We start from the raw sequence: 21,287 nt of genomic DNA, 5'->3' as shown, positions 1-21,287 counted from the left end.
AGAATGTCAGTATCTCCAACTATGTTAATTAGCAAGACCTCCTTTGTTTTGATTATTGCATTTAAGTTGGACAGGGTGTGCAGGGAGCAAATAAAGCAGTAAGCATAATAGTTTCTCTTATTATTAAATCAAAGGTGCCACATTTCATGTGACCTTTTCATGTTATTAAGATATCAAACTCAAATCTAAAAGCAAATGAAAAACATCACAATACCACAAGGACAGACAATCTGAGCTTTTACATTGCTGCGACTGACTGGCATTAGCTTAGCATCCGCGCAGACAAAACACAGCTCCCACAGAAACATCGCAGACATAATTCAGCACAGCTTTATCACTATGTACGATATTATATCACATTGTGTTGCATTTCCACAGGGTGCACACAGAGACGGAGACACACACAGACACACATCTTGGCTGATAGAAACATGGATCCCTTCTGCTCCTGGTTGTATTACGTCTTACAGAATTTCAGGAATTTTGTGTCTCAAACTTTGGTCATTTCAAACTCATTTTGAGCAGAGGCTTTGATCACCTCACACAGCTGCCCTGAACCACTTTCACTGCTCTCACAATAGAAGAAGAGTGTTTTTCTGCAGAAGAAAGGCTGGGGTTTAGTTCCCAAAGAAAGCTGAAGTTTAGCTCCTTCACTTTCTCAGCATTGTTATGCTAACAGGGCCAGGGCTAAAGAAACATCCCATTAGCATGTGAAGAAGACCCCACATCTTCCAGAAAGACAATCTCCCATTCCTCTCTTTCACTCTCTTTCACTTATTCATTCACTCCTTCTCATTCAGCTCTGATCCTTCTCTCTCCTTTTCCCTGTCTTTCAGGCTTTTATTGTTGTGTGTTTCCAAAGATCCTCCATCTGTTTCCCTCTCAAACTAAGAAAGTGCATATGATTTCTTTTTTGGAAATTTCTTTAAATATAGACTCTAAATGCTAAACAATATTTATTGTTAATCACATGGCAATGATCTTTTCCATGGCTCTCGCTGTTATAGCAGCCCTAAATGTATCCTTCAGAGTCGGGATGAATTCATCACGTATATGGCAACAGCGTGTGGCTTAACTGGTGACAGATGTGCAGATCCTCAACACGGGCCGAGTCTGTGTGTGCGTTCAAACGTGCACGTGTGTAAATCACGATAAGTATGACCACACCGATTTCTGTCTCGCACTAAAACTCCATCCGTCTTATAACACAGAGCCAGAGTAAATGTATATATGTTTAGATGCCATATTGAGCCCAGAGCTGTTGGATTACAGACATATGTTTCTGCTGAAAGTCAGAAAGCTATCTAGGTCAAAATGAAGCACATACCTCATAATGACAATCTATCTGGGTGTGTGAGCGTTTTTACTTACTTAGCTATACTTTAGGGAAAAAACTGTCCTTGAAACTTAGCTAAAACTGTCAAAAATAAAATGTACCTCAAAGGTAAAATAATAAAATAAAATAAAATGATAAATAGGTTTTAATAAAATGCTTTATATATTTTTGATTTTATTATCAATATTATACATACGATTTAGTATTTATAATTATTACAATTACACTTGCAAAATGAAATGTATAAATAATTATATATATATATATATATATATATATATATATATATATATATATATATATATATGTGTGTGTGCGTGTGTGTGTGTGTGTGTTATATGTGACCATGGACCACAAAACCAGTCATAAGGGTCAATTTTTTGAAATTGAGATTTGTACATCATCTGACAGCTGAATAAATAAGCTTTCTAATGATGTCAGGATTGGACAATATTTGGCCGAGATACAACTATTTGAAAATCTTGAATCTGCTGGTACAAATTATTGAAAAAAATCGTTGTTAAAGTTACCCAAATAAAGGTCTTAGCAATGCATATTACTAATCAAAAATTACATTTGAAAATATTTACAGAAGGAAATCTATCATTTTGACCCATACAATATATTTTGGGCTTTTGCTACAAATGTCCCCGTGTTCCTTATGACTGGTTTTGTGGTCCAGGGTCACATATAATTTATATTATATTAATTAAATTACTTACTTTTTTTCTCCATATGTATGATATATATTCCTCTAAAGGTTTCTCTTATAAGTGAGAGAATTCACTTTTTGAATGATCATAAATAAAAAATAAGATGAAGGTGCTCTGTAGGCTATGCTGTGCCGGTCTGTATGTTGATACACAAGCTTGTCTATAGAAGCATAACATCAAAATCACACCATGCTCTGCCTGAGCTATGGCATGTGCTCATTTTGATCGCTAGGTAAACTTGTGAAGGTGTCAATAAGCAAGCTGATTATCACTCTGAGTGTATGATAAACAGTAGTGAGTGATGTGACACTCAGCCTGCTCTCGTCTCTAGAAACAGAAACTCCTGCCAGCTGTACAAAGAGTCAGAAGCGGTGCACAGGCCCATCTGCCAGAACACACACACACACACACACACACACATATGAAAGCCTGGAAACTCCAGAGTCATGGTCCTTGGCGCCTGCGTGTGTGAGTGATGCTTTCAGTAAACACTGAGACAGCTGGGCTGTTGGGGAGCAGCTAAATTGTTGATTACAACATGTACCTGTGACTAGCACTGTGGTGTAACTTAACATCACATCACGCTCGCTTAATAAGGAGCTGCATCGAGTCACCCACACATGCTTAAGAGGATGACTAAGTCCTGCACCTGCTGGGCTGTCAGGGCATTTCACTAAAGACACTTACACAGGCAGGGAAGGGGAACGAGGGAGGAAGGGAGGGGAGTTAAAGAGGATATTTCCAGTGAAGGCAGAAGGAGGATGTTGTGAAATCATGTTGCGTATGTGGCTGCACAGCTGCAGCTTCGTAGAGAGGGCCGGACTGAGCATGTGCAATCACGAGGAGTCACATACAGCAATGCTGACATTTCTTGATTGGGGATGGTATCACAGATAATGTGCGAACATGATATGACCTGTCAACGTGGGAGGACTGGCAGTGGTGGAGGACGCAGAGAGCTGCGCACATAAGCACATGTACCTTTCGTTTCCTGTATTTATTAGGCTCTGATCCAGCACATTCCTCTGTTTGGGAAGGAAATGCCTTACAGCTTCGGCCTCTCTGATGGTTCAAACCAGAGAAACACCCTGCACATTGACTTCTTTTGTTCTTGCTGACATATTTATGAAAGGTCTTGCAGGTGTTGAGGTCAACTATTCGTTAATACAAATAATGAATTAAAAATCTAACTCAAAATCATGTTTGAGGTAGCCAGCTTTTTTGACTCCATAGATTCATTTATTTAGCAGTTCATTAGCATTTTTTATTTTTAACTTCAGGACATGACCCTGAAACTGAATGCTTGATGTTTGAAAATAAACTTTGTAAATAATATGAAAAAATAAAGTAATTCACCTAATTAAATTATTATAATTTATAACTTTGATTTATAGCATCATTGATATAATTATTTTCAACATTAAAATTTAATGTTTAATATAATTATCGATGAAACACTTTTATAATACAATAAAATATAGAAATGTACAAAGTAGTTACAAAGTAATGGAAAATATGAAACACTTCATTATGACAAATGATTGTAAAAAAAAATAAATAAAATAAACAGTTTAATTTAGAGTTAGTCTTTGGTATTTAAAATTAGGAAATACGGCAATATTATACTAGTAAAAGTATAAAATAAAGTTTAAATTTAAAGGTAATTTTTATATGTAGAAGGCTCTTATGCTGACCAAACAGTAAAAACAGTAATCTTATTAAATATTATTACAATTACAAATATATATATATCAGAATGTATTATTATTGTCAGTATATTATTGAATGTATTATTAAAAATGTATTATAAAAAATGATGACAATAAACCTTTTATCTAAATCTAAATGTATATTCACATATTTTTCTAAATTGAATCTTTCCTTGTCACAAAACCGCTAACGCGAACCAAGTAGTGCATGTTAATTTAGACTTGTGAGGTCTGTAACCACTGAAGCCATTTATGGTGAGATGGCCTCCAAAAACACAGTATAAGGGTGAATGAAGCCAAGCGTCCTTCCATACAGGCGCTGTGTGGTCCAGCTCCCCCAGGAAATGTGCGTGGGAGCCCTGGGTTTTGCTTTGATGCCCGATCTAAAGACTAGTGCAACGGGTGGTGTATATGCATTAAGATATATGCATGACCTAATATTGCATGTCTTTGTTCACAGTTGCGAGGTTGAGTGTGTGTACATAGGTAAGATGTGTCATTTAGGTCCTCATGTGTTTTGTAGATATAAATTTGTGTATGAGAATGTGTTTGGGGGGGGGGGCACAGGGGTCCCCTCCTGTCTGGTTGCCAAGCAAGCACCATATGGGCTGCCTGTTAGGGTGCAGCTGAGGTCTCTAGCCCGTTCCCAGAATTGAAATGGTAATGAGAGTGGCTCTCTTTAACTGGACACTGGACTCAAGCTGGAGCTGAGAGGAGACGCTGCCTTTCACTGCCTTCAACAGGCTGTGGGACAGCCCACCTCTGCAAGACGCAGCCCCTCCAACAGGGCCAAACCACCTGTTTGATTTTCTCATGAAGAGGTGCAGGGGGCACGGCAAGAAAGAATAAAGAGAGCGGGAGAAAGCAGAGGAATGTGCTCTGTTAATTCTGTTCATGAGTGTCTCCTTCTCTTCATTCAACTTTTTCCACAAACCCACTCGGCAGCGCACACATACACACCAGAGTAATTTAGAGTCTGTGCTCACAGATGTACTGCAGTAGAGGACGATGGTGTGAACGTACCACACACACAATGTTCACCCATTCTCCTTTTGTTACTGTAACCCCCAGAAACAATGCAAAGAAGAAAAGAAGAATGTCAAAGAACTGGGGCACCTTCTGCTGCCTGTTGCACACAATTGGATTCCTGCAAGTCAAGCCTGGTAGATGCATGTGTGTCCAAGTGTATGGCGTTGCTCGGGTCTGACTGTGGGAAAAGAGATAGCGTCACTGTATGTGTGTGTGTGTGTGTGTGTGCAGGGGACACATTCTTGTACCGTGAGAATGCCCAGGGGAGATGGGATGCATCCTCTGCATCCAGATTGTAGCCTCATTCATTCCCATTCCCGTGGTCATTCCTATGGATTCTCAGGCTTGTTCACAGACAAACTCTTCTGATTGTGTTGAAAACGGCAAAAACAGGATTTTGATATTAAATATTAGATCTGTTTGTGTTTACTTATTTGTTTGTGTGTATGACAGTGTTTGCCTGACATGTTGTGTTATTTGTATTTTATTTATACAACTCAATAAAAGGCAACACACTGCAGAAAAACTAGTTTAAGCATGTGGCCAAATGTAACATTTATGCAAAAAAAATGCAGATGCTTAACTATTTTTTTACAAAGATCTTTTTTAACACAACACATTTTGTGCTTAATGTGCGGAAGTAGTGCTGGGGTCCAACTAAAGATACACTTAAGTAAATTTGATTGTGCTTAAACGTCTTAAATATAAATATCTGATATTATACAGATATCATACAACTTTTATTAATAGTGACATTTAAACACAGTAAAAACTCATTAAAACATATTTTAGGCATAATATTAAGAAATGTGCATTGTGGCATAAAATAACTCTTTTTTATATATAAGTAAGTCTTGCGTGTCAGTAAATATGATAATTGATTACTTAGTAAGAAATAAATGTATTTTATATAAAATATAGCATATGTTTTATTTTTTTTATTATTTTATTTTTTTACTATGGTGAGATTGACAGATTATTCCACTCTTGTGGTTTAATTTTGTACCTATAAAACAGGTGAGAGGTTGAATTCTGGCTGTATTATATTTAACAGCCCAGCCCTGCCATATGGCAGATGGGCAGCTGAATTGATCCAGGCAGCTTTAGGCAATGAGTGTACATTTTTAAACTTAAAGGCAAAATGGCTGATGTGCTTCACTTGTATTAAAGCTGCAGGCTAAACACCTGTGCGGAGGGTGTATGTGTGTGTGTGAGAAACACAGGGTGAGTGTGTGTATATTAGGGTGTGGCTAACTGCCTCGCGTCTGTGGACAAACAGCCTCACAGCAGCACCTGATACACGTGAGTTTCTGGTTACCTCTTTCTGATGTGATTTCAAATCTATTTACACTTTAATAAAGGAATGAAACCAATGAGTCAAAACTAAACTATTCTTGCCTGCAGACTCAATTGCCTCACTACGTTCTGCCATTCCTCGCACCTGTTGATCCCGAGGCTTAAGAAGCGGTCGAAAACATTTCTTAAAGTAGAACGTCATCCCCACAGTCGAGCTAGTCTGCTTTTATATGCAAGAACAAAACATGTTGATGACCAACATAATTAAAAAACAATCACTAATTGTGTCTTAAAGGTATATTCTGGGTTTAGTATGGTTAAGATTACTTGACAAGCTTAACTGTGGTATAATGTTGATAACCACAAATATACCACAGAAGGTTAGGCACTTCAAATGTGATTTTAAAGTCTCCAAGATATATATGACAAATATGACTCTTAAAATGCATACATTTCTGCAAAAAAATGTATATTATTTGAGCTGTAATGTTGTTTTCATAATTTGTATGACCATTCTAAGTCTTGTAAAATCATATATAACTTCTCATCAAAAGTGTTAGTTTGCATTTTTCACACTCAAATAATCTTCATACTCATATGGCCCGATTAACTTTTATTTTTGTGTTAGTCAACATTATCCCACAAGTGCCTAGAATATTCCTTTAATGACCATACAACTCGAATCAAAGTATCTTGAGAGTGCCGTACCACCCAGAGGGGAACAATCTTACAATCCACAATGATCCAGATTACATAGGTGCAATACTGAAAACAAAAGAACTGGAAAGGTCTGTTCAGTGTCAACGCCGGCGGCCATTTATCAGGACCATCAACGGGTTTCATTCTCAGGCGACTAGCACAATACGCCCTGACAAACAGGAGGGCTTCCCATTCTTTGAGACTGCCACTGGGAAAACGGATTTGAGGAATTAATCTTACTGTGGAGCTGAAGAGGAGAGAGCAACCAGGCTTAGGTATTGTCCCCTTTTCTCTGAATAGGGCTTTGTGAGGGAAGCACAGCTGCCACCATCATCACACCCATCTTTGGGCCGTACTTTTGTCAAGTATCCAGATGGGTTCAGAGGTATTTTCGCACGTAGAGGTATGTGGAGGAAGTCAGGTGATTTGAGCACACAAAGATCTATTAGCTGCAACCCGACCATACTATAAGCAACAAGTTGCGACAAGCTGCGGGACCGTGAATAGTTGCTGACGGCATCTTTTTTGACAGCTCCATATGGTAACAGAAACAGCACTGCACCTGACACACAGGGAGCTCTGGGTTTAGAATAGAACGAGCAGAAGCTCTCCAGAGGGTCTCTGGTTAAATGGCCTCTGTCCCTCTCCCCTGCTGGTGGTGACAGCTGCCCGGTAGTAAGGGTCTTCCCTCCAAAATTTGGCCATTATACCCCAGCTGTGAGCAGCTGGTCTCCCATAAACACACACACACACATCCTCTGGATCTGCCTTTTCAATAGCAATGTGATGTAAATGAGGGCAAGGCGAGAACATCATTCAGCTTTTCTTGTTTTGAGGTGGGACCAGAGTCATCTAAACATCTTTAGCAATCAACTTCTATCCACCTGGAAGGATTTTAAGACATTTGAATGCAAATAAAAAAAAATCACGTAATGAAGAAGAAGGTGCAGTCACATTAGTAAAATCCATTAGTGTCTATAGTGTAGCTTAAGGTGACCATAAGCCCTCTTTTTCCAGGACATTTCCTTGCCAGGATTTCTTAATTGTCCAAAATTGATTTTTTAATATATATTGACATTATTTATCCTTGTACATTATATGTACAGAATTATGCATAGTTTTGACTGTTCCCTGTAGATCCCACCTTCTTGCACACTGTGAGCCTGGATTTTATTGGTCGACCTACCTTTCAATCATTACCTCCAGAAAGTATGAAAATAGAAAAACAAAGGCAAAATCTGGACATTTTTGGTCATCTTATTGTAATACACATACAAATCACTTTCAAAACTAAGCAGCTCTCTGTTGGCCGGCGCAGCAAATACACACAAAACTTAAAACCATTGCAAATCTGCGTAGGGATCGCATGGGTTCCTATTGAAGTGACTGGATTTAGCCAGCAGTAATAGTGGCAAATGTGACCACAGCTTTAGTGTCCACTTTGTATTTGCTTTGTTTACATCACACAGACCGGACGTTACCACCACTATGGTTCTATCTGAAGCTCTGCCTTCTGTCGCTTTTCGAGGATGTTAATATGGTGCTGTCTGGTTGCATTTATTACCCCACTAACAGCACAAAACAAACGTCTGTTCCCAGAAGATGACACAGTCACAGATTAACTCGAAGAAGGAGAGCTGTCTCCAATGAGCATGAGAAAAAAGGAGGAGGAAAACAAAATGTGTTTGTGCGCGCAGGGGGGTGGCGGGGGGGCATCCAGGGGACAGAAAGAACTCCGACATTATTAGATTTGCAACAAGCCTCTACACTGCGGCCCTTTGTGTACCGGCGTCCTCCCCCGTCCAATCCCGTGCGCCTCCTGAAGTCCAAAGCTTGTCTACTCCCTTTCCGTAACCCTGGCTCCCCTGTCCCATCCCTTCCAGAGGTCCAAGTCCTCTCCAGGCAATCTCCAATGAAGTGGAAACTATTCCGGGACACAATGCCCACTTTCTGAATGGGCTTCAGCATACCACCGGTGCTCTGTCACCAGCAGATGGGGAGCTAATTAGGAGCCATTAAGGCACTTTGATATTGTGTGTGGTTGCAGGCGGAGAGTGTGGAGTGTGAAAGTGTGTGGCAAGCGGGGACACATTAACAAGCTGCTACAGCAGGACCACTATATAGAAACAATATGTCAGGACCGTTGACATATCATCAGGACCAAGACATTATGATGTCAAACAGACTGTATTTGATCATTTCTAATAAATGCAAATGCAAATGGAATTGGAATGTTTATTTTCAATGTAACTTCACAATGTAACTTCACAATGTAACTTCACAATGTAACTTCACAATGTAACGAAAGTAGCATTAGATATTTTTGTCTGTAGTGTCATGTACATCCAAGTAGAACAAATTATTGAAAAGAGTGTAAAGCAGGGCTTACGTTCTGCACATTGGATGTTTATTGGATGGAGGAAGATTTGATAGCATGAAAGGGGCAGAATTTATGCAACCAAAATGGTTGATCCAGTTATGACATTTTGATAAAGAATTACAAAGTAAAAAAAAAATCAGGGATAAATCACTATAAGAGCAATAAATGCTATATGAAAATATCAATAACATGCTTTTTGAAAAAAAGAAAAAAGGCTGACATTACTTAGGTGTCACTTAGGCCTTAGAATATTTAACCATATTCTGTTTGAATATGTGGAATAATCTCTAAATAGTCATTAAGCAAACATTTATTATTTTTGACTTTTAACGGCCACCATCCAATCAATTCTCAAAGGATAAAATCAGTTCCCGCCCTATATTTCTTTCCTCATTACCATGTTTCAGAAATACATAATCCTACAGTAGTCAGATGTGTTGTCAAAAGCTATTCTTTTTACTTTATGTCATAGTATGACTCACAAAGTCTAATTAGGTCATTTGATGTCTGTTCCTGTATTGTCTTATTGCGTTTTGCATTGAACACTTCCTTTCTCTGTCTACTGCTTTGTGTCGCTGTGATGTTGTGAATTAAAGAGTCCATAGCCAGCTGATGACACAGCACAGAACACTACAGCCTTGTCAGAGAGCGATCACATGACTTCTGACAGGATGTGATTCCCTCGAGGACAATTATCTGAGGCCACTATTCCCATGAGAGGGAGAAGTCAAAGATACATGCAGATGCTACAACAAGAAGAAGAGCATTCGCACTCATCCCACACCAGATTTTTCTGCTATATGACATATTGTGAGAAATAATTAGCCATAAAACAGTTCAGGGTGGAACTGGGAAAAGAGCAACATGTCTGGATTCACCATTTAAAAACAAGCTTTCTATTACACATTTCAGACAAAGAGTCATTTACACAAATAATGTGTATAGCCTATTTTTACAGAATGTACATGCATTTATATATGTGTGTGCTAAAAACCATAGGAACACTAGATGCAGATAAAACAGATGCATATAAAAAAAGAGAAATTGCTGTCCAGTGGTCATCACATGAGGTCATCAAACAATAAAGCATATATATTTGTAACTTTTTCTTCGAACTTCCTTTCTCCGCTTCTAAGAATATGTTTTGTATTTTACCAAGAGTTCATAAGGGTGTGCGAGTATGTCAGGGGGATGTTACACTCTTTGCCTCTCTTTGCATTGATGTGCAGTAAACAGGCTTTGGAGAGCCCAGCTGTGAGGGCTTATTGTTGGAGTCGGTAGGAAGTGCTGATAGCTTGCGCAGCTGAACAAAAGCGGGATGAGCGAGTGGAGGGGCGCTCCAGACTCGTCGGCTCCAGCCGAGGTTCTCTCTCACAGTCCCGATACTGCACACCCATTGTTCAGCTCCTCCTCCGCCTCCCCTCAACCCCGCTCAGCTGTGACCGAGCCAGAAACGCTCCAGTCCCTCTTAACTCTTGCAGGATGTACAGCTAGCATGTGCTCGAGCCATCGGTAAAAAATAAAATAAAAAATAAATACGTGCGCACGTTTATGCACGTGCATTTAGGCACTATTTTGACAAAAATATTATAAAGGCATTTTGTTTTTACACACTGCAGCTTTATTAGGATTTTTAATTATGAAGGTGTTCTCTGTTTTCTTGTCATAATAAAATGGCTTATTGCATGTATTTTTTTATTTTATTGCTTATTTTCCAGAAATTAAAATAATATAAAAATGCATATCTTCCTAAGAAATAAATATTTGAAAGTTAATGTTAAAGGGTCATGATTACATGCGGTCAACAATTAATTAACTTTCTTAAAATTGCGATTAAGTAAAATGGTCCATGGAATGCAAAAAGAAAAAAGGCTCAATAGGCTATTTTTCACTTTGTCTCTTACTTTTGTGTCTTAACAAGAGTCTTTCGGCACAACAATGGCAGTTTGCAGGTGCGCGGAGCGGTAATCGCATCAGAGGTTTGAAGTGATAAATGAGCGCTGACCAGTTTGTTCTCAGGATTCAGCCGCGCGCAGGTGAATGGGGGAGAGTGGAGGGATGCGAGCCTGTTGTTTGTTGTTGCTATAGAGACCGCCCGCTCGGCGCCAGGCTGACAGGCGTCAAGGCTCGAATGAATGGGTGACGTCACAGCGCTGGCGCCCGGCAGTCTGCTCGGGTTTGTTTGGACAATCTGGGGGAAGAATCAGAGCACAGCGATGCAAAGTTATGCGAGTGTGAGTGCGCGCTCAAGGCGACGCGCACATATGAAGGAATTTGGAAGTTTTCGCGAGGAAACGCATTCAAAGAAAGACAATGAGAGACGAACTTTTGTGCATGTGAAATAAACAGAAAGCGATACATTTGAATATAAATGGGATTGTGGCAAGACTCGATTGCACAATAAACCTCAGCACTATACAAGTGATGCACTTACTGTTGGTTATTGGCCTATGAATATTTTATGTGCATACACAATAGTTTAAAGCTGGTAAAAAAAATAATAATGATAGCCTACTTATCATTAACAGTAGCCCAGCATGTAAACGTATAATTAGGCAACAGTTAATACAATAAATGTATTGTTTATTGAAACATGAAATCTCATACAATTCAATACTTTTGGACCACGATTTTAGCAGATTTTGTACAAACCACAAAACAACTATTTGATATTAAGCAACGATTTATTAATGTATAACTTTTTGGTTTAAAATGCATTGTAAAAAAATTTACTGAAAGTTTAACAGTATGAAAATCTTGCAAAGCAATATATCATAAATAGTTTGTTTGGCATAGCCTACACCTTTATACTCTTTTTAAAAAAAACAGTGAAGCAGAAGTTTTTAAAAAATAAAACAGCTTAATGTCAGGGAAGTTTTAGAATATTATTAATATTGAACAAATATTTGTTAGTGAAATGGCATAGCCTAACTAAAATGCATGAAGCCATTTTGATGTCATGTGACAATAAAATAACACCAGAGATGATCCTTTAGTCACTCATAATGTCAAGGTCATTCAGTTAACAGAAGAAAATATATGTTTCGTTCAGGTTGTTATTTTCTAACAGATCCACATTATATTATTGTTGTTATTATTAGCTATTGAAATGTTATTGTTTTTATTATTATCATAACTTATAAATATGTTATGTTGGGGCCGTATATTCACGCACGTGTTCAAAGAGCACAATTCGCCCAGTAATAACAGAAATGCCTGTGACACGCAGTAAATGGATGGACACAAAGATGCTGATGAAACATTTTACAGTGTGCTTTGTTTCTTGAAGCAGCCCACATACGAAGAAAGCTTGTTTCATTTGAAAGTAATAACTGTTGTCTGTTGATCCTCGACCACCCCCACCCTCCGCGTGATCTGTCTGCTTCACCTGTGGACTGCACAGACAGCTGGATACCCACAGATCATTCGCAGAAGACACATTTGTTTCCATTTGTAACACCATCCCCCAACATTATTGTAACTGCGATAACAGAGCCGGGTTGTCATTGGCTGAGCGAGCGACTCCGGTGAAACCCTATTGGCCAAAGCCTGCAAACACGAGCGTTTGGTGACGCCCACAAGCACCGACATCCTATAAATACCGAACAGCTCGGCTCTAGCAAGCATGTGGTGAACTGTCATCGCGAATCCCGACGCCTAAAGAACCTGAAGGAGTACGAGCGAATCGCCTCAGCTAATCTCAGTGATTAAACCGTCAACCTTTACAGCCAAAATGAAAGTTGTGGGACCTACCTGCGCGCTGAAGAGCGGCAAAGTTGGAGGGGAAGATGTTGTCCGCTGCCTCTCCGACCAGAGCCTGGCCATCTCCAAATGCAAGATCCCGCTGCTTGACGAGCAGATGACCATGTTTCTCCAGGACATGAACAGCTGCTACAGCAAACTGAAGGAACTGGTGCCCACGCTACCGACCAACAAGAAAGCCAGCAAGGTGGAGATCCTGCAGCACGTTATTGATTACATCTGGGACTTGCAGGTGGAGTTGGATAGCAAGAAGAACCAGAGCTCCGCTCCCAGAACTCCCCTGACGACCCTGAACGCGGAACTGGCCAGCATCTCTGTCGAGGTAAATATTAAAATACATAGCGTGTGATATCTTGCGCTCAAATAAATGACATTCATAAACAGCGTACGTGTATGAATGACTTAACTCATGATGTTTCCTCTTTTGTCTTGCAGAACGGCTGTTCAGATGACCGAATCATGTGCCGTTAAAGTTGACCTGGTTTCACGTCAACTGAACGAGAAGCATCGCAAAGAACGAACAAGGTGCGCGGAGGAGACGATGGAGCAGAACCGCCGTGATGCCTTGAACTGTTGTTGTTGGGAGACTCTCCTTCTCCTATTGTAGAAGAAAACAACTTTCAGTGGAGAGTCACAAAACTGTCACGAGCAGTGAAGTGTGATGTTCCCTGAGATCTTCCCAAACATATCGATGTGTGTTAGCTGTGGAATCCATGGCGATTATTCACTTATAATTCATACATTTCCATTTCGATCAAAGTTTCTCCATTGTTTTGATAACTTTTTAGAAAAATGTCTATTTTGTTGTAAAGTGTTCTCAGATTACTGAGCGAAATAATGTATTGTATATTACAATGACATACTATGTGAATGCCTTATTGTGTTTTTTACAATGTATATTGTGTTTTTAATTAAAACAAGTAAATGAGAGATTTCGGATTTGTTTTATCACTTGTGTGAGGGTGAATGAATGGAAGTTGGGCTGAACTGAGAAAATGCTGCTTAGCTACTTCGTAATTACAAAGTTTAGCTGTCAGTTTTACTGACATCCAAAATGAGTTAGTCTCACAAGGTTAAAGGTCATCATTTAGCCCAGTTAACACATTAAACGATTAGCTTTAACGTTATCATGTTACAACATGACAATTTCAGTCATTACAGTCCAACTTTTGTCAATAGCAACTTGAATTGAAAGTATAACTTCAGATTGTAACTAAGTGCAAAATTTAACTTTCGCTTTAAGTGTGTTTTTTTTTTATAATAGCTTTTTAAAAAATGTAATTGCAGAATGTTTGGAAAATAAAGCATTCTGTTCGCCTATAGTCACGTTTCATCTTCAGATATATCTAATAAATAATTACAATGAGTGACTATAAACAAACAGCAAAATAAAAGTCTAGTGTAGCCTACATGAAAATATCTATAGGGGTAAATACATGTCTCGTTAAATTAATAATTAAAATAAATATTTTAATTGGTAAACGTTTGTTTCATGAGGTTATTTTTAGCTAGTGAGGTTCGCAAACTCTTTCTAAACTCAGCTTATTTTTACGCATCCCAGTATTTAAAATGCGGGTAGCGGAAGGGTTAAGTGTTTTCCGAGAAAAAGGCAGTTCGTTATAAGATTTATTCCGTCTCCCTGGTGCAATGTTTTTCTCATTTCCCTGCGGTGTGATGCGCGCAGCTGCAGGCCTCGCGATGTGCGGCTCGGCCAGTGTGTGTGATTGTGTTTGTGTGAGCGCTTTGTGCCAAGGGCAGGGGAGGGCGCAGACTGAGCGGCGCCGCCGCACACCTGGGGAAGTTCAGGTTAAATCGCTCCACATTCCTCGGCACACAGCTGATTGAAACATTAACAAACAGTAATCCGCAAGCCCGGGCTGCAGATGGGCCGGGAACACGGCCAAGGAACTCACTCCCTCTGTATAGTTTCCCACATAGCCCACTACAACGAAAGCTTCTTTTAATATGAACTTAGCGCATTTAAACATAGCGCCACGCAGCCAATTTTTCCACTAGAGCATCAAATAAAACAAAAGCAGGCGCTTTGAAAACAGCGTACAAAGGGAACACGCTGTTTTTTGGGCTAGTGTGAAATACTTCAAATTAATTTATGTAGCCATAAAGTGTTTTCCCTCCTAAATTAAGGCAATTTTATGTCAATTAAGAAGCGTTTAGCTAGTCTAAGCATGTTTGTATACTGAAACTTCACTCAGACAGACTTGACAGAAAAGTGATTGATAATCTGTAGGCTCGATCAATTTTTTGTTAATTATTATGCTCGTTGTTGTTTTTGGATGCTACTCACGCTTTATTAATAATGAGGTAGATGAAGACAATCCTCTTTTCAAGGATAAAGCTCGTTTTGTAGCTCTGAAGACGGACATTCTAGCCTCTTGCGCCGCTCTGTGGCAACACGACGAGCTTTATTTTCACGTCATGCCAAGCACGTACACAGAGTGGTATTATTATTATTATTATTAGGATATAATCACTAACAATATTTTCTGTACCTTAACCTACACAGAAACCTTTTTAGGTATTTAGGTTTTAATTAAATTCTTAATTGGTCACGTTAGGCCACTTGAACAGATTGGGAGATAGGCTAAATGATTTTAAGTTGCCTTACATATTGGGGACAGACTCAGTTAAACTGAAATTTTGAAGCAGAAAACCAGAAATAAACAGTACGCAAACAGTCTTTGTTTTCTGAATTATTATGCAAGCCCTTCAAGTGATTTTTTTTTATTAAGTTCAACGTTGCACTATATTCTGATATTGGCTATTTTCAACAATATGCCCAGGTATAGGCAAAATTATTATACTGTAAAGCTAAAACCATTAAAAAATAGGTTACCTGAAATAAAGTAAACATTAACATTAACTCATTTCATTTAGATCCCAAGACAAAATTTCTCATTTTCTTTTAGTTTAACTTGAACTAAAAAAAAAGACAATAAAAAACAATAACTAATAAAAATTAAAACAACAAAATTATTTAAATTACAACTGAAAAATGGAGAACAAAAACGATTTGATATGGTTAAAAACTACATTTTTTAGTTTTAATAGTGTTAAATTATTAAATCAAAATCATTTTATAGTTTTATAGTGTTCCTGTGGCTCAGTGGTAGAGCATTGTGTTAGCAAAGTAAAAGGTTGTGGGATCGATTCCCAGGGAACATGTTAAAAAAAGTTAGCCTGATTGCACTGTAAGTTGCTTTGGATAAAAGTGTCTGCTAAAAGCATACATTTAATAAATTGATCTCACTGAACACACACACACACACACACACAGAGACTATATGGAATACATGTCCCGTTTAAATAGAACTTTTATTTACAACGATATCAACATCAAGCAAAATAATTAAGTGTATTGTAATTTACATCCTGTAAAATTTGAGCTTATCTTCCATGTTCACACCCCTCAGTCAACCTGTTCTGAAAACACCAAATTAACCTCAATTTCCTGGAATTATGATTCCAAAATATACTCGTCACAATCAACAGTAACCTATAGCGAAACGAACACAGATGATAGTGTTGCTTTCCTGAAAAGACTGAAGAGAATGATGTATTATTCGTTTCCCCACTGTATTTCATTCCCACATCTGGGAATCAGCACTATTTGAAGTCACTGATGGTAAAGACTGGACTAATGAAGCGGCCGAGGATCACTTCACTACACTACAGAGACACATGGATGAGCACCTTTGTCAGAATGGATTCCTTATTACTCGTACTTTTAAAAAGCACATCCAAGAGGCTCTCAAAAGTGGTTTAGGAAAGGTTGTTAAACGAGGTGTGAAGTAACAAGTTATGAGTCTTGGCAGTTCTGTAGATAAATCATAATCATCAAAATCATACAAAACTTAAACTGAAGAGCGAATAAACCGCATGATAGAGAAACCCTCCAAAAGCACAGACAATACTGCTAAAATATTAACTGGCCTCAAAATAAAAAACAGGTATACTTTGTTTTTGTATGTATACAGTATATAGTACAAAATCATAATATGTAGTAATATGTTCATATGATATGTACCTTTTACCCCGCGCATTTGCACGAAAACATATAAATGGATACATTTCTGTAATCAAACTTGAGAAAACAGGAAAAAATATCTTTGGATTGTGCATGTTTCTTAAAGGTAGATTTCTGAAGAACCAACAGTATGATACAGTGAGAAAGTGAGTCATTTTTCTTATTAAGAGCTAGCTTAAAAAGCAACAACAAACAAAATCTTTGCGCATCATTGGACAACTTGCACCAATTTTTTTTTTTTTTTTTCGGTCAGGAGAACAAATAGAAATGAAAATAAAATGATGAAACCATCACTGCACAACATTTCCGTGATGTTAGAAAAAGTGCCATCCAAAAATAATGGAGGTCACTGTTGGAAGGAAAAAAAAAAAGAAAAAGGTGGAAAAATAAGATGGACCTAACCGGGCCCAAACTCTGTGCAAAAAAATATGTAGTAAAAGCATGTATAATACATATGTAGCATACAGTATTTACAATTCCAATCTTATTCACACACACAAAAAAAAAAGAAAAAAGAAAAATCCTGTCTAATACTGCAGTACCATATGCTTTTTGTTGACACAACCACTTTGAGCCGGTCGCTTTGAGAGGAGGATTATTGCTTTGATATGCGTAAGTCATGAAGTTCTGGTGTTTACAAATTCCCACGGTTTTCTTTAAAACGAGGCTTATCCGAAACAAATCAAAATAGACAATATGCACATAATCGTTCTATAAGGCTAGGAAAGCAAGAAATATATTGCACTACCTTTTCCGTGCTAGCCTTAAAATAAAGTGCTCCCCCAAGGAAAGAAAAAGAGCTGTGCTGGAAAAGATACAAATCTAATATTTTCTCCCTTTGACAAAAGTTATAACAGATGTAAAACCCAGAGCAGTATTGACCTAAAATATAGATAAGATGGACCTAACCGGGCCCAAACTCTGTGCAAAAAAAGTATGTAGTAAAAGCATGTATGATACATATGTAGCATACAGTATTTACAATTCCAATCTTATTCACACACACAAAAAAAAGAAAAAAAAAATCCTGTCTAATACTGCAGTACCATATGCTTTTTGTTGACACACCACTTTGAGCCGGTTGCTTTGAGAGGAGGATTATTGCTTTGATATGCGTAAGTCATGAAGTTCTGGTGTTTACAATTCCCACGGTTTTCTTTAAAACGAGGCTTATCCGAAACAAATTCAAAATAGACAATATGCACATAATCGTTCTATAAGGCTAGGAAAGCAAGAAATATATTGCAACTATCCTTTTCCGTGCTAGCCTTAAAATAAAGTGCTCCCCCACACTGTCGAGTTGTACCACAACCATTCCTACTCTGATCCCCCTGGTGGTTATGTTGTGTACTGCAGTAAAGCCACATGGAACAGGAGAGAGAGCCTTCTGCACTCGCTACTGGGCATATTCAGAAAGAAGCCCACATGTCCATGTCTTTCTCTCTCTCTCAGTCAAGTTTTCACTGGAGATTTCCAGTGATTTATCCCCTACGAGGGGGATTTTATAGCTTTCTGTTGACCTTTCCTCACTGGACTAATGTGTGAGTCCGAGTTCGAATCCAGCTTTGACAGAGATGGCTCATCCCCTCAGCAGTACTTCTGTAAAACACATATAATACATGTGCAGATAAGTAAAAGTAACATATTGTATCTTTTCATGCAGTTAGAGAAGAGTTCACCCACAAAAGATTCCTCACACTTAGACGATGTTTCTTCATCAAAATCGATAAGCAAAATTTAGCATTACATGACTTGCTCACCAATGGATCCTCTGCAGTGAATGGGTGCTGTCAGAATCAGAGTTCAATAAAAACATAACAATAATCCACAAGTAATCCACAGTACTCCAGTCCATCAGTTAAGGTCTTGTAAAGTAAAAAAGTGTTGTGTTTGTAAGAAACAAATCCAAATCTGCATTTTATCTTTAAACGGTCACTTGTGGCCAAAACAGCAGTCTGTATAATAATGGTTCCTCCAATAAAAAAAAGTCAAAAATCCAAACCAAAATCCACCAACATATTGGTTTAGAACAGTTTTGGACTGTTTTTGCTTTTAAACAGCGTTTTGTCTGTGCACATTTCTCTCTTAATTCAGATTCAAGTTTTCTTTCTTTTCTTTTTTTTACTGGAGAAAGCAATATTATGGCTATTGGACACTCTTTCAATTTGTTACAAACATGCATTGTTTCCCTTCACAAGATGCTCACTGATGGACTGGAGTCATTTGGATTAGCTGTAGATTATTGTAATGTTATTATCAGCTGTTCGAACTCTCATTCTGATGGCACCCATTCACTGCAGAAGATCCGTTGGTGAGCAAGTCATGTAATGCTAAATTTCAGTAATTACTGTTAATGAAGAAACAAGCTCATCTACATCTTGGATTTCAGGAAACTGAATTGCTTTAAGCAAATGTAACTAAATCAATGCAGTCTGTACCTGATCGGGTCCCATTGGCATGCGCCCCATACCCATGGCGTTCATGCCCATCTGGCCCTGCATTGGGGGCATCTGTCCTGCACCGTTGCCATTTACACCTCCCTGCATGGAACCGTTCATCATCATTCCCCCATACTGTCCCGGCGCCCCCTGCTGGGGATATTGCTGCTGCGAGTATGAACTAAGAAACAGATAAAACAGAAGAATAATCAAATTAAATACACCCAATATAAAGATGAGCTACGTACTACGGATTGTGAGGTTCATTTTACTTGACAGGTTGATTTTACTTACTACTTGGCACAGTGTTCCACACAAGTCTAATTGTAGTATTATTTCTATACTTTTAAAGCATTAGTATATACTATTAATATTATTTATATTTTGAATTACCTTTAATGTTTATATCTTTATTATCTTTCAGATGTAGATTTAGCTTTAATATATTTTTATTTCACATATGGTTAACAATAAACAATAATTTTACAGTAATTTCCATAACATTTGCAAGACTAACTGTAATTGTAATTTCATGATATTTGTAACTGTAAATATTTTTCAAGACCCGAAGGCAAAAAAATCACTGACATTTTCAGGGTGCTATAAAGGTTTTATGACTTACTTATTCATGGGCATAGGACCCTGTCCCCAGCCTTTCATCTCTGCAGACTGGTACATGGGATTGCTCTGAGGGTGCTGTTGCATCATGGGATTCTGAGGGCCACCCATACGGCCAGACATCATATTATTAGGGGGGCTGCTGCCTGTTCCCACAAATGAAGGATCCCCCTGCTGGCCCATACCTGGAATCACAACCCAGAGACATTTATAAAAAGAAAACAACAAGAAATGCATAGCATGTTAATCAGCAATCAATCTACCCAAGCAAACTGATATTCTATTCCAATGATTTTATCCCCCAATTCTCCTTACCATAGCTGCCTCCATAGTTAAATGCTGCTGGCCGGGCTGGGTCATTGGCGGGCCACCCATAGGGTTGTCCATTACTGTGGGAGCTGTGACATTAGGAGGGGGACTGAAGCCTCCGGCTGCAACCTGCTGCTGTGCTGCTGCTGCATCATCATCATCATCCTCTGTCTTCTCATCTATAGAAAGGAAGAAAATAATGGTTAAACATTTTACATAAGACACTGGTTATGATCAGTCTTATATAAAATAGAAATAGTACATTTCAGAAATTCAGGAAGCTTATAGGTGCTGGAACCTTCTGTAAAGTGTTTTTTTTTTTTTTTTTTTTAAGTAAAACACAATACTGTCAATTACATTCAGAACATTGGAAACACTGACTATTAGAAAACATCTCTCTGTTGCTTCAGAGGCCATAACATACTAAGTCCAACTCTCAATAACCTTGGCCAAAACAATAAAGAGTTCAACATAAACTGTTGCACCAACAAAATAATACATAGTTCAACATAAAGTGTAAAGTCCACGCTAGCTGCTATATGTTTTGTGTTGAGGTGATACTTGAGACTCGATGTGCTGCGTGATATGCGAACGCTAGTTGGTGCTCCAGTATAATCGGTCCTGCCGAAACTCATCCAGTGAGAAACGTTCCGCGGTGCAAAAATAAGTTATTAAAAATGCGGGAATTTTTTTTCCTGTAATTAATCAATCTTAGTTAACGCGTTTTTTTTTTGTGTAATTAATTAATCTCAACGTAATTAATTTCAGTAACACTACATACATTGTCAATGGGGGTCAAGTATCATATATGCAATTCCACATCACTGACAGACACACAAATGCATATCTTGAAAATGACATATTTATACCTCTGTTTGAAGATTCATCATTTCTCTGCTGCGCTGGGCCATCATCTGTGCATTCAGAAAACCAGGCTGAAAGATAAAGGAGGG

The 21,287-nt window shown here is 38.3% G+C and overlaps 2 protein-coding genes and 1 long non-coding RNA gene across 3 annotated transcripts in view; 2 read left to right on the top strand and 1 right to left on the bottom strand.

Annotated features, from left to right (window-relative positions):
• The first annotated feature begins 12,773 nt into the window (after positions 1 to 12,773).
• Positions 12,774 to 13,854, top strand: LOC113110986 (DNA-binding protein inhibitor ID-1). Its single transcript, XM_026275338.1, has 2 exons — positions 12,774 to 13,246; positions 13,360 to 13,854. Exons 1-2 carry the CDS (start codon positions 12,896 to 12,898, stop codon positions 13,393 to 13,395), a joined length of 387 nt encoding a protein of 128 aa, XP_026131123.1. The 5' UTR covers positions 12,774 to 12,895; the 3' UTR covers positions 13,396 to 13,854.
• A 2,354-nt stretch (positions 13,855 to 16,208) lies between these two features.
• On the top strand, positions 16,209 to 17,983 carry LOC113110985 (uncharacterized). Its single transcript, XR_003293242.1, has 2 exons — positions 16,209 to 17,347; positions 17,757 to 17,983. It is a non-coding gene; the product is annotated as an uncharacterized LOC113110985 (long non-coding RNA).
• Positions 17,764 to 21,287, bottom strand: part of ncoa3 (nuclear receptor coactivator 3) — a 36,246-nt gene continuing 32,722 nt past the window's right edge. Inside the window, 7 exon segments of the mRNA XM_026275337.1 lie at positions 17,764 to 18,568; positions 19,408 to 19,588; positions 20,030 to 20,210; positions 20,341 to 20,364; positions 20,367 to 20,472; positions 20,475 to 20,513; positions 21,204 to 21,269. Coding sequence (XP_026131122.1) covers positions 18,557 to 18,568; positions 19,408 to 19,588; positions 20,030 to 20,210; positions 20,341 to 20,364; positions 20,367 to 20,472; positions 20,475 to 20,513; positions 21,204 to 21,269 — 609 coding nt within the window. The 3' untranslated portion in view covers positions 17,764 to 18,556.

The sequence above is a fragment of the Carassius auratus genome, chromosome 11 (assembly GCF_003368295.1).
Source record: "Carassius auratus strain Wakin chromosome 11, ASM336829v1, whole genome shotgun sequence".
NCBI lineage: Eukaryota > Metazoa > Chordata > Actinopteri > Cypriniformes > Cyprinidae > Carassius > Carassius auratus.
Note: the sequence above shows the minus strand (reverse complement) of the source record. Positions and strands in the feature narration are given on the sequence as shown.

Excerpts from the sequence above, each read along its gene's own strand:
- LOC113110986 (XM_026275338.1), top strand. The coding sequence starts at position 12,896 with ATGAAAGTTGTGGGACCTACCTGCGCGCTGAAGAGCGGCAAAGTTGGA. Across the intron at positions 13,247-13,359 it reads TGGCCAGCATCTCTGTCGAG|AACGGCTGTTCAGATGACCG; the intron begins GTAAATATTAAA and ends TTTGTCTTGCAG.